General features: G+C 45.8%; 1 protein-coding gene across 2 annotated transcripts in view; it reads right to left on the bottom strand.

Moving 5' to 3' along the window:
- Nucleotides 1-12,861, bottom strand: part of plppr5b (phospholipid phosphatase related 5b) — a 69,189-nt gene that overhangs the window by 28,316 nt on the left and 28,012 nt on the right. For both annotated transcript variants that reach the window (XM_042068759.1, XM_042068760.1), the window contains exon 4: nt 2,541-2,673. In XM_042068759.1, coding sequence (XP_041924693.1) covers nt 2,541-2,673 — 133 coding nt within the window. The remainder of the gene's footprint in view (nt 1-2,540; nt 2,674-12,861) is intronic.

Raw genomic sequence — 12,861 nt, 5'->3', positions numbered from 1 at the left:
AGTCGGAAGACCAGGGTGGCGGCCGACAGATGAGCTGAATTACGGCCGTCCGGATGGGGCCAAGCAGAGCGCGGCGCTCCCCCTCAGGTTCAGGTTCAGCGGCTGGATAATCGCCCGGCATCACGTTTCCATGTCACCTCCAAATTAACTGTGCCCCGCTCTGTGTGACAGCCATTCGTCCGTAAAAGATGAGCCAGGTTTCAAAACCAGAAAAAGAAAACGACAAAAGAAGAGAACGCTGGAAAAGCTGAGAGGAGAGCTGTAAGTGTACTCATCCTGTGCCGTCGGGAGACAGGTGGTGTTGCTTCCTTTACAGAGGGGTTCAGGCAGACTTTCTGGCCCCTGCCCGAGGATTACTGCGAGGTGGATGGCTCCTCATCTCATCTGTGGTCATCCCTGGCACCTGGCTAATACCTCCAGATCCCCTCTCTGACAAAATGCGCTGGTCCTAGCTGCTCTCTCCAAAACACATGGGGGACAGAGAGCTGCGACGCTGCTGCTGCTGCTCACTCTGACAGATGGGAGCTTTTTTGCAACAGATTCGGCATTCAAAGCTGCACTGAAATACTTCCCACCAGGTTGATCCCATTTCAGTTGTAGGGGAAACGTTAAGTCGACATCCCCCCTTCAAGCTTATGTCTACAACACCATACATCCATCTTGGGATCCACCCCCCAGGGAGCAAGCCAATAGAATCCGCTCTCCACTGCTGTTAGTCTTATCTAGAGGCACCAAGGGCCCGTCCACACGGAGACGCTTTTTGGGTTAAACGCAGAGGTTTTGCTTCGTCTTGGCCGAGCGTCCAAACAAATCCTGTAAACGCACTGCCCGAAACCGCACTTTTTTGAAACCTGGTCCCAGAAAAATCTGAAACCGTAGCCCTTTTGAATTCGTTTGGACAGCGAAACCGCACATCCTACTTACATAGCGATGATGTCATCGCCACACCTCAGCTGCCCTGGACTTGACACTTATAGTATTGCCTAACAATACTAGTTTTCATGCATGACATTACCTACGATTACACTCTGTAGGATAAATATCACAACTGGTGCTGCGCAGCGCCGATAGCTTATGACTTGGTGGACTGAACACTGTTTTTCCCGGTGTTTTTTTATGCATTCTAGCTACCGTCAGTGACGCGAGAGAACTTAAGTTATCAGGGAAGTGCGGTGTAAGTTTACATTCATTTGTGCATAGTGCCAGTGTCATTCATTTATTTTACATGCCTTACAATATATATACATGCATTCACAGTCTAGTGAAGTCAGATGACCATACAAAGACGCTTAGAACTCATGTTAAGCCGATAGCGCACTGAATGCGAATGCACGATTTGATGCAGGCAAAAGTATTGACTGTTACTAACGAAGGTTTTATAACAATATTATAAATGTGGCGACAGAATAGCCTAGAACTTGGGTAGGCCTTGTGTTCAGTAGCCTAATTGCGGTGATAGCCAAAACTAATGTGAATCGCGGACTATCCTACAACCAAAGAAAGTAAAGGAGATTATTTGTACCTGCGTTAGCCAAATAAAGGACGGGACTGCACCCTTCACAAACCGTAAAAATTAAGTTTATTAGTTTTACAGTTGACAGTTCACCATCAGTCCACACAAACAATTCTGGTTTCCTTGCACTAGCCATTTCATCGTAGCCTATTCTGTCTGTTTGTAAAGCCTACAGCGCGGAAGTTTTGGTCAATTACTGTAAAGAAACAGTGCCACCTATAGGCCTGGGATATGAAGTAACGTGTTGAGTCGTGTTGAGATGGATCCGTTTGGACGCAAATATTCTTGATACGGTTCCAGGGAAGACGGAGGAAAAAAAGATCGGTTTGGTACGTGTGGACTAGGCCCAAGACAGCGGAGGACACTAGCTATGCACAGCACATTCACCGCCACTCTGTCTTTTGGCCAGAGACCTGGGACTCTGCGCTGCTTCGGCAGGAGCTGAGATCGGATTTGAGTGGGTGGAGGGTGAGGGTGAGGATCACTGCCCAAAGCAAGAAAAGCTAACCATAACCCTCCTCCTGGGGCTGCACTGGCTTTAGCCGCAGCCTTCCAGAAACACACTGCATTGTCTCAAAGCTCAGTGGAGCGAGTGCTGGGGTGAGGCGGGGTCAGGTGTGCTGTGCGCTATAGGAGCCTGGACTCAGGAAGTGCTGTGCCACAGTAAGGTTGAGGTTCTAAGGTCAAACACTGTCATCTCACACAGATTTTCACTGGCAATTCTGCCATTAACACCATTGACCTACTTGTAATTCCATGCCTATCATGCCACTGAAAGATTATAGTGTCAGCAAAAGAACTCACTGAACTGATGACACTGCTTGTTTTAATAAACCAGACACTGTGAGTGAGCTCAAGATGGCCCATGAGCATTAGGATAGTGAAAAGTGATAGTGGAAGAGAGATGGGGTGGAATCTGGAAATGACCACAGGTCAGATTCGAACTCAGGTCCCCTCGGCCACTTGGACCCAAATGTGGTACGGGCGCTGCAGTCCAAAAGCTCCAAAGTCTTAATCCATGCCTTACCCAAGAAGCGGAAAGTCCTGCGGACCAGAGGGTTAAGGTAACAGCAGTCTCCCGTCACAATGTTCTTCTCCCGGCTGTCCAGCTCTTTGGATGTGTACTGCATCAGGAACAGCACCGTCTCTGTGACCGTTATCTGGACAAGAGAAGAAGAAGAAGAAAAACACACACACACACACACACACACATTAAATGACCACAGAGAAGAAACGAGACAAATTCCCATCTATTGGACTCATGGGGTGACAGCAGTTCACATCAAGGTCATGACTTCCCATCTCTAGGGAGTCTAAGTAGATACACTAGGGGCACAAGGCGGGACGCAACTCTTATTCATGTAGTTATAATTCACCCAGTCAGTGAGGAGGTTTCTCGCCATGCACTCCACTTTTATTAAACCTGCCATCCAGGGGTGTGCCAACTGATGACATCGATGGTGTAGTGTGGTGTGGAAGGTGTGGTCTGGCGCATGATCCAAAAATCTCTATCTTACACCCTCTCAAAATCATTACGCCACTGACAAAGAAAAACCTGGTCTATAGCAAAAAGCACATACAGTAAAAAGCACTGCTGAGAATGCACTGTCACGAGATGTAAGCAGCCCTTAGCAACCAGTCTCAAACAACTCCTCTGCAAGACAAATATAGATTTTTATTCAGTCATTCAAACATTATTGGGGTAGGCTAAGTGCTGCTTTTTTCAGGCTACATTTTCGATTGTAACTCCTTGTCAGTCAATCACTTTGCCTATGAATTCAAATAACAAGCGAGTGCAGAATGCATGTAGGCTATACTCTGCTAATCACACACAGGATTTAGTAAAGCAAGTAGCCTACTATTTGGAATTGTGCAAGCAGATTCCTTCAGATGGGTTGACTAATAATGACAGGCTGTTTGACTTTCGCTGCTAGCTCTTAAAGGAAATGCCAGATGTCATTCTCATTGGTTTAAAGGATGTTACTGATTAAGAAACATAAGAACAAGCCTTTTGTGCCCAGTGCCCACCGTTTGATCACAAAATCACGCTATTAAATTACCGAATGTGGACTGGACACGTCTTAAATGTCTTTAAACTTTGAACCTCTGACCAGACATTTCAGATCGCCAAGATAGGGCCATAGGTCTCGCAGTTATCACAGCTGAATGGCCAAAACGGTGACACTGTTTGTCATAGGACCGTCGGAAGGTGTTAGGAGAAACATAAAGTGACATATGAATAAACAAATGTAACATACAAATACACCACCACGTAAAAAATACAGTCCCGAGCGAAGATGAAGATGCATCTGACAAAGATATAAATGGCTGTGACTTGGCTGTGTGTGCCATTCATCTTCACACCATCAAGTGTATTTGTGTTCTGCACTATAAATGTGCTTCTAGATAACAACTGTGACTGACACCTCTTCCTTTTTTTTTCTGGAGTGACTGTCAAACAGATTCCGGGGTGGCGAAGCCAGGGGTTGATAATCTGTTATGTAAGCGGTGGTGTGATTTCGACAGGCAGCGATACGGAGCCGTCTCAGCAAACGCCATCTGTAAGGCACCTTCTGGGTGCAGCAAAACATATTGGTGGGAGATTAGCTTGGCTTACGCAGTCAGTTCATATTACTGAGGCAATGACGTGAGACAAACACACAGGTGTCCGGGCATTCTCACACAGCACACAGGTAGGGATGCTGCAAGATAAAGCCAAATGGGAACCACACACACACACACAAAGATACACAAAGGCACACACACACAGACTCTAGCCCCCCTACACACACTACCGTTAAAAAGTTTGGAGTCACTTAGAAATGTCGTTGTTTTCATTATTAATGTTGTAAATGACTGTTGTAGAAAGAAATGGCTGATCTTTAATGCAATATCTACATAAGTATACAGATGCCCATTATCAGCAACCATTCATCCAATGTCCCAAAGGCATTCTGTTTACTAATCTTAGCATTTTAAAAGGCTAACTGAGAAAACATTGGAGAACCCTTTTGCAATTGTATGAGCACATAATGTAATCTGAAAACTGCTGCCCTGATTACAAAGCAATACAACTGATCTCAGCTGGTATTATGTCTGTAATGGAGTGGAATGGAAATTCCAAACTCCAAACTTTTTAACGGCAGTGTACACACATAAACAAACACAAACATAAAACATACAAATACAAATGTACACACACACACACACACACACACACTAACTTCACAAACACACACACACTCAAGTTTCTGTCGTGTCGGAATGTGGTATAATTATGCTCATTACAGCACCTCAGACAGCATGTCACACTCTACATATTGCTGCAAACAGGGTGTGAAGAGCTTTAATTAGAAAAGACATTCACAGTTCAGGAAGGCGACAGGAAGAAATCGGTGGAAAGGGCGGCGTTCATTACTTCAGCCGACGGATGAGTAACCCTAGTGTTGCACAAAACACAAGACCTCACCAATTTGAAGAGCTCACTGCAATACAAGAGCCCACACTGGATTCCACTTATTCACCGTCCCATTTAAACACACACACACACACACACACACACACACACACACACACACAAAGACACAGACACAGACACAGACACACACACACACACACACGCACACACACACACGCACACACACACATACATCATAGCTGTTAATGTTCCACTGGGAAGCACACCCCCATTTACAACCCCATGCCTGCACCAGTAAGGGGCTGTTATGTCCTGCACCAGATTCCTCACCTCCCCTCCACTCTCCTCAGCACCACTGGATGAGCTGCATCTGCCAGACAGATGGGCCGCCACACGACACGCCATGCGTGCGGACCTGCAAAAGCCTCCTGTCAGACACTCACACCTGAGACCCATCCACACTGACCCCTTTGGCCTCCCGCATTGACCCCCCCCCCCCACCCTTCCTCCCTCTGGCTCTCCACCTGCTGGGGTTCTCAAAGTAGAAAGCCCCTCCCCCCCCATCGAGGGGGTCAGGGACCCCTGATCCCACATCCAGCACATGCTTACAGGCTAGGCTGGGCTCCTGCGCCAGGGGAGCACTTTGGTTAGCACTGCCGGAGTGATTTATTTAGCGCAGTAGTCAACCAGTGCAGAGGGAGAGGGGGGGAAGAGAAGAGGGAGAGAGAGAAGAGGCGAGAAGGCTAAAAAATGTACTGCACTACACATGGCCATCGCAAGCTGAGATACACTGCACAACAAGTGCAGCTAAGACTGCTGTGGGAGAGAGAGAGAGAGAGAGAGAGAGAGAGAGAGAGCTATGACACATGCACAGTTTGCACACTACATCACACACACACACACCCACACACACACACGCACGCACCATGCCAGGGCCCGAATGATCTTTTTGTCTTTAAGGGGGTCTCTCTATCTCAAAAAAGTTGGCACACCTCGCGCATAGCCTAACAAGGCGATACAATTAAATAGCCTAGGCGCGAGTGGCGCTTTTGCGCAGTAGCCTATATGCGCACGATAGGCCTAGACACACGCACACAATAGAGATTTTTCATAGAAATTGATTCCTTTTAATTCATTTCAACATATTATTGATTGTAATATTCCATATTTAATTTCAATTTCACAATACAAAGATAGACTAAAGGATTTACTCTGAGTGCCATTCTCAATTTCACAACGTAGGCTAACTCATTTGAAACAGACCACCGTCTCAGATAGGCTATCCTCAGTGTCAAACACAATAATGCATGTATAACTTATACACAGGGAAAATGCACTAACTGGCAGAAAATAATAAAGCCATTGTAGCCAAACTATGTTCTAGTATTAGGCTAATGTGCACATAGTAACAAAACCTGGGCGTTCAGTCGTCTCGTGTGTTGAACCGCGGGAATAAATAGACGAACAATTTTGGAATTTGCACTGAGATGTTTTCGGGTAGCCATCAGAGATTGCTAACAGGTGTTTCAAAATATCTGGGAACTTTCCGGAGCTCTGAATGTCAGAGGATAGCTACAGATCAGTTCACAGAATCATTGAAGTAAGCTGCATTATGGGCCATAATTAGGACCGCCGCGCAGCGCGTCCAAATTTCCGTCAAGGATTCCCGGGACACTGAAAGACCGGGGTACACGAAACTTAGTGGGCATGTAACCCCACATGGATAGTATGGAACCATCGTTTTTCCTTTTGATCTGTAGCCCCCCCCCCCCCCCCCCGCTGGACTGGACCCCCCGAAAGGAGGGTGGGGCAGACACAGTTTTCTGTGAATATCTTGAGAACCGTAGGGCCTAGGATGACCAATTTTTTCCGTATGTTTGCCTCCAGGGGTCATGTTAACCCATTCCATGTGCACACATGTACATAAACAGATACACACGCACACACATACATTCACAGTAATCATACGTATGACACATACTCACAGTAGACATATGTACGCATGCATGCACATGCACAAACACACATACGCAGACAAACACACAAGCACGCACACACACACACACACACACACACACACACACACACACACACACACACACACACACACACACACACCCACACACATAAACATAAACGTGTGCACGCACACATGCACACAATTCAAGAATTTCTCAGAATTATGAACAGGCAAGATGGGGGTGGGGTTGTATAAAATCAATTTTACATGTGAAATCTATCATGTTTTGGTACTTGTTGTCTAGCAGATACCAGTGAGAATTGAGTGTGGATAATGCAAGTGAGACAGTTAGAATCATATAGGCCTTTCAGCGTGATTTATTTTTGTGGAAAAAATGTGCTGGATTGGGCGGCGGTCATATTTTGTACCGCTCTGCGGTACATCTAGTTTATGGCTTTGTTAATCAACATAGAAGAGGTAAGGCGCAAGTTCAACAGCAAACAGGACTTTTCCGCACGTATCAACCCATGTAGGCTAGCCCAATGAACGCCTATGTAAATAGACAAAACATTCTCATCAAAGCAGGGTAACTTCTTCAGACTTGAGAGTGCTGTCAAATCAATCGTATGCGGTTTGCACATATAGTCTAGTGGTGTGGTGGTAAAGTGTCATCATGCTGCGTTCAAGAGCGTAGGGTAGGTCTACGTCCCGTAGTAGCCTATATTTTTAATTTCACGTCTGTAATGGTAAGAGATCGCACAGGGATAGATAATGAGCGGTTGTTTAAGATTAAATTACAATGCCAGACACCTTCAGATATCAGAGACCCCCTCAGATTTTTGACTTTGTTGCTTTCATGGGAGCCAGTCCTCACTCTATGGGAGCTCGGCTCCCTCTGGCTCCCACGTAATTCGAGCACTGCACCTTGCACACATAAGTAGAGATTCACACAAACAAAATACACAGAAACTGGCACAGAGAGGCACACAAAAATGTGCACACTTGACTACATACACACACACACACACACACACACACACACACACACACACACAAGCACAGATACTCACTCTCTGACACAAACCCCACACATAAACACGTGATGATTAAACATGTGAATTAATTTCTCCATAGCACGCGCACACACACAAACACACACGCACACACACACACACACACACACACACACACACACACACACACACACACACACACACACACACACACACACACACACACACACACACACACACTATCACCACCCCCACCTCTCACAGTCCTCCAAACAAACCGAAAACAGCCTCAGGCCTTCTCTCTTCTCTCACGCATCACAGAGGAGAAAGAGAAAGAATGTAAAAAACGGAGGACAGATTAAAAAGAAAAATAGGTTATGCACATCCAGAGAGGAACGCTAGGAACGCTAGAACCCACATCCCGTGAAACAAACATGGAGCACCATGTTTTAATGCTTCTACTCTTTCACAGCTCCAGCTGCAGTTGTGCTGCATTATAACGCCTTGAAATGCACCACATAGGAGGCCTGCACTGTATTGTATAGCAGAGTATGGTGCACAAACAGTGGCCTCAGCCTCAATATCTAATTGGATTGGAGGCAAGCATGCTAATGCGCTAACCATGAGATGAACTGGATGTTTTCTTGGTATTGTATGCCCCCAACGTTGTCTTTAAGGCCGCGCTGCCTGGAAGGCACTAGGGTTAGGCATGGGTTAAGGTTAGGATTAGGGTTAGGTGCCTTTAAGTCAGCGGTGGCAGCGCTGCCTGGAAGACGACGTTGGGGGCATAAAACACCATCAAGCGACTGGATGACTGACTGACTGCAATTACATCTTGCCGTCCAACCATCACCATTAAAAGCGCAGAGTGATGGTGATCATGCCACTAAATCTGAAATGGACCCCAGAGGGAGGGAGAGCGAGAGCTCACACCTCAGAGACACACACCTCATGTCATCTCATCTCCACTCGTTCGCCTACTGCCCCGTCCCTTGGTGCATCGCAACTCATCCTCTCCTGAATCATCATGCATCCACTGTTCCCTCTCTCCATCCGTCACACCCTCTCCATCAGCCGCGGCCTTATGCACACATTAAACTCCCACGAGTCCACGCATGACAATCCCATTTGTGAGCTCGGCTTCTCGGGCAATCCTCAGATGACCTTTTGTGTGTGTGTGGGTGTGTGTGGGTGTGTGTGTGTGTGTGTGTGTACACTTGCCTATGGCTGTGAAGTGTTTACTGTGTGTTTGCACACAGCCCCCAACCCCCGCACGCCCCTGTCAAGCTCTAAATGATGTATGTACACACACTGTCCATCATCAAAACACAGCATGAGGATAAGCTGATTTGTTTGATGGTAAGAACAAAAAGCCTTGTCATTACCCTGTCTGATGTCAGAGGTTCCGGCTGGATTTAAGGCTCTCTTGCCCCAGACTCCCTTAGCAGAGGCCTGTGTGAGGGGGTGTGGGGGGCCGGGGCATTAGATGTCCACCACTTAAACCGAATGGAGAGATGCTAACACAGGGCGGCCACGATGGTTGCATTAGTAGAACACGTCTCACTTGGATCTAGCTAGCACTGACCAAAGTCTGTGAGTTCATTAGGAGTGGAGAGAGAGATAAAAAAGAGAGATGGATGAGAGGGAATGAGAGATAGAGAGAGAAAAAAAAAAGAGAGGAAGAGGATTGACTTATCCCATTGTCATACAGCTGTCCTATTTACTGTGCTATTGTGGATATGACTGTTTAGCGCGCAGGGAACACAAGCCTTTGCTCATTTCAGGAACTCATTCATCTAAATGCTTTGAGGGGAAGAGAGTGAGAATATCACACAGCCAGAACAACCTCAGAAAACAGAATATTCCAACACCACAAAAAGACAATTATGGACTGGTTGCAAGTGCATGTAGAGTTGAAAAAGAAACATTTGTAGTACATCCTATTATACCATCCAAAGGGGAGCTAAAAAGCCAAATATCCTTCAGCACGGCAAGAAAGTTGTCTGCGAAGAAATAAAGCTTCTTTGAGGCTACACTAATAGGCCAAAAATCGAAATATTCACTTCAAACAAGTCTTTTTAATGTTTGACTGGAGAATGGTCATTGGAAGTCATTGGCCTTCCCCAGAGCTTTGCTGCTATTATTAATTGTTAACTTCCGGGAACTCTTTGAGGCTTCCATGAGCCGCCATTGTTGGAAAAAAATGGAACATTAGCGTCAATGGAGTTGTCGCAACTCTACCTTTATATGGCTCTGGCCTTCCCTATACACAAATGGTGTAAAGACATCTCAAATCAGCATCTACATGTTGTTTCATGTGCAAATGCAGACGAGTCATTTCTCAAGGTTACAGATATATCAACAAGATTGCAATTATCTCCCACTACAGCCTATTCTAAAAACAGCCTTACTGTACTTGTTTAGAGTATCTCCTTGAAAGAATGAAATGAAAATAAACTGGCTCAGTCTCCTGCAGCAGGCTAACAGGGATGGAATGCTGATATGCTGATTCTTTTCAAAGTAACTGACAGAGGAGACAGAACTGGCGAGACAAATTCAATCATCTTTTATGGCCACACACTTAAACAGCGTTTTCACTTCTGCTGACATTGTGTCAATTCCTTTACCTTCCAGTTGATTTTGTGCCAAGCAACAATCAATGCAGAGCGTTACTTCAGTTCAGTTACAAACGCATACAGTGCCTCTGCTGGATCATACAGTCTGCAAACAAGTAATGAACATGTGTGTGTGTGTGTGTGTGTGTGTGTGTGTGTGTGTGTGTGTGTGTGTGTGTTTGTGTGTGTGTGTGTGTGTGTGTGTGTGTCTGTGTGATGTGTGTGTGTGTGTGTGTGTGTCTGTGTGATGTGTGTGAGTGTGTGTGTGTGTGTGTGTGTGTGTGTGTGTGTGTGTGTGTGTGTGTTTGTGTGTGTCAGTGTGTGTGTGTATGTGTCTGTATGCATGTGAGAAAGACAGAGAAGTATATGTGAGTTCTGAATTCTGTTAATATATTCAACACAATGAAGCACAGCAAAAACAGCCCCCCCCCCCCCCTCGTCTTCCCATCTCTCTCTCCCTCTCTCTCCTTTTCTCTCCCCCTCTCCATAAGCATTTTATCTTTCCATTAGGATTACTAGGCACAGCACAGAAGCTGCAGCAGTAGACCCTCTGGGAAAAAGGGGGAAGCAGAAGAAAGGAAGGGGGCAGCTAATGGAGAGCCTCAAAGAGAGCACACAAAACCCTGGGACAGAGCGGAGAGACAGAGAGAAAAGGAGATAGAAAGAAAGAGAGAGAAGAGAGAGAGAGAGAGAGAGAGATGGGGAAAAAGGAGGGTCAAGTTCACACCACACACACACAGTGGCACACACGGCCACTTATTAACGTCCCATTCGGCAATGAGGCCACAGAACGTGAGAGAGCATTACTCACAAGCCACAGCCACCGCCACTGCCCGCTACTGCCCGCTACTGCCCTACTAATGTCACATGTCATCACTCTGATGAGTGAGGGATAGATAGATAGATAGATAGATAGATAGATAGATAGATAGAGAGAGAGAGATAGATAGATAGATAGATAGATAGATAGATGGGGGAGGGAGAGAGGGATAGAGTCAGTGATGGAGGAAGTAAGAGAGAGATGGAGGAAGGGAGGGAAGGAGAAAGGGAGTAAAAGATAAAAGGAGGGAGGAAGAGTTAAAGAGAGAAGACCAGACTTTACTTTCCACGCTCATTCGCTCATATCTCTAATGTGATAGAGAGAGAGAGAGAGAGAGAGAGAGAGAGTAGTCTTGAGGGAGACAAAAAAAAGAGGGGGGGGGGGGGTTGGGGGATGTCAGACCCAGCACAGGCTCCTTGCCCACCACATCTCCACGGCTCCAGATGGACATCACCCATCCGTCAGTGTTTGCCCAGCCTGGCCTAGCTGTCCAACTCAGGGTCAACACCAAATGATATTTGTGTAGGCTCCAGGGTGCAGGCAACTGAGGGGAACGCTGGATCCGCCGCATGTCACCATTAAGCCAACTCCCAAAAACCCAGCGGGTCCGTTGGCCAAATCACTACCTTCGCCTTGAAAGCCACGGAGTACTGGCTTTCATATCTCGTAAAAAAAAATGGCCGTCATGTTTCACGGGCTATATTAATGACGCAAACTCATCAAACAGTGTTATTGAAGCCCTTTTTAAGGTGGGTATTGAGCGAAGGAAATATATGAGAGAAAAAAAACCTTAATCCTTTGAAAATGATATCCCCTCATTCTGAGTGCAATGATTTTCTTTGCTCAAGGCAATGTCTCCTCATCCGCACTTATTACTTTTTCAGAGTGAAGACCAATAACGGTAACCCTTGAAGCATTGTGTGAACTGCAATGCTAATCATTGAAATGTATGATGTATTTCCTCTTTATAATAAAATTATTTAATAAAATAATAAAATAAAGAGAATTTACATAAGGGCATAAATAAATTAGGCTTTGGAAAAACTTAAGGATTCCCTTGCCTGACCTCAGGGTTAGGGGTTTTCTAAGAGAATGCCTAATGCTAAGGGTATTTAAAAGTGCAATTTCATTAAGTATTTCTTCTTCAACTTAGCACCACCCCACTCTGCATACCTCTGATTCAATCCCTCTTCTCCAGCAGAAAAGAGCAGAGGGGAAAAATAGGCTGCGCCATGCCCCAGATGAAATGACATCGTTCAAGAACAGGGCAAAAGAGCTGTGAAAGCCAACACATTGGACCCTATTCAAGTATGAAATCCTGAGGTTAAGCCATTTTCAAAGTTTCACATCTTTTCCACTGTTTTACCTTCACTCTCCAAGCTTGTACTTTGGAGGTTTTTTTTTTTTTTTACAGATCTCTTAATGTATTCAGCCTGAGCAATCACACCACTGGATTCAGTGCTCCTCCCACATCCATAATTCAGACAGACTTTTTACAGTGATGAGACACCCTGTCCCCCAA

This window comes from Alosa sapidissima, chromosome 17 (assembly GCF_018492685.1).
Source record: "Alosa sapidissima isolate fAloSap1 chromosome 17, fAloSap1.pri, whole genome shotgun sequence".
In the NCBI taxonomy this organism is placed as follows: Eukaryota; Metazoa; Chordata; class Actinopteri; order Clupeiformes; family Clupeidae; genus Alosa; species Alosa sapidissima.
Note: the sequence above shows the minus strand (reverse complement) of the source record. Positions and strands in the feature narration are given on the sequence as shown.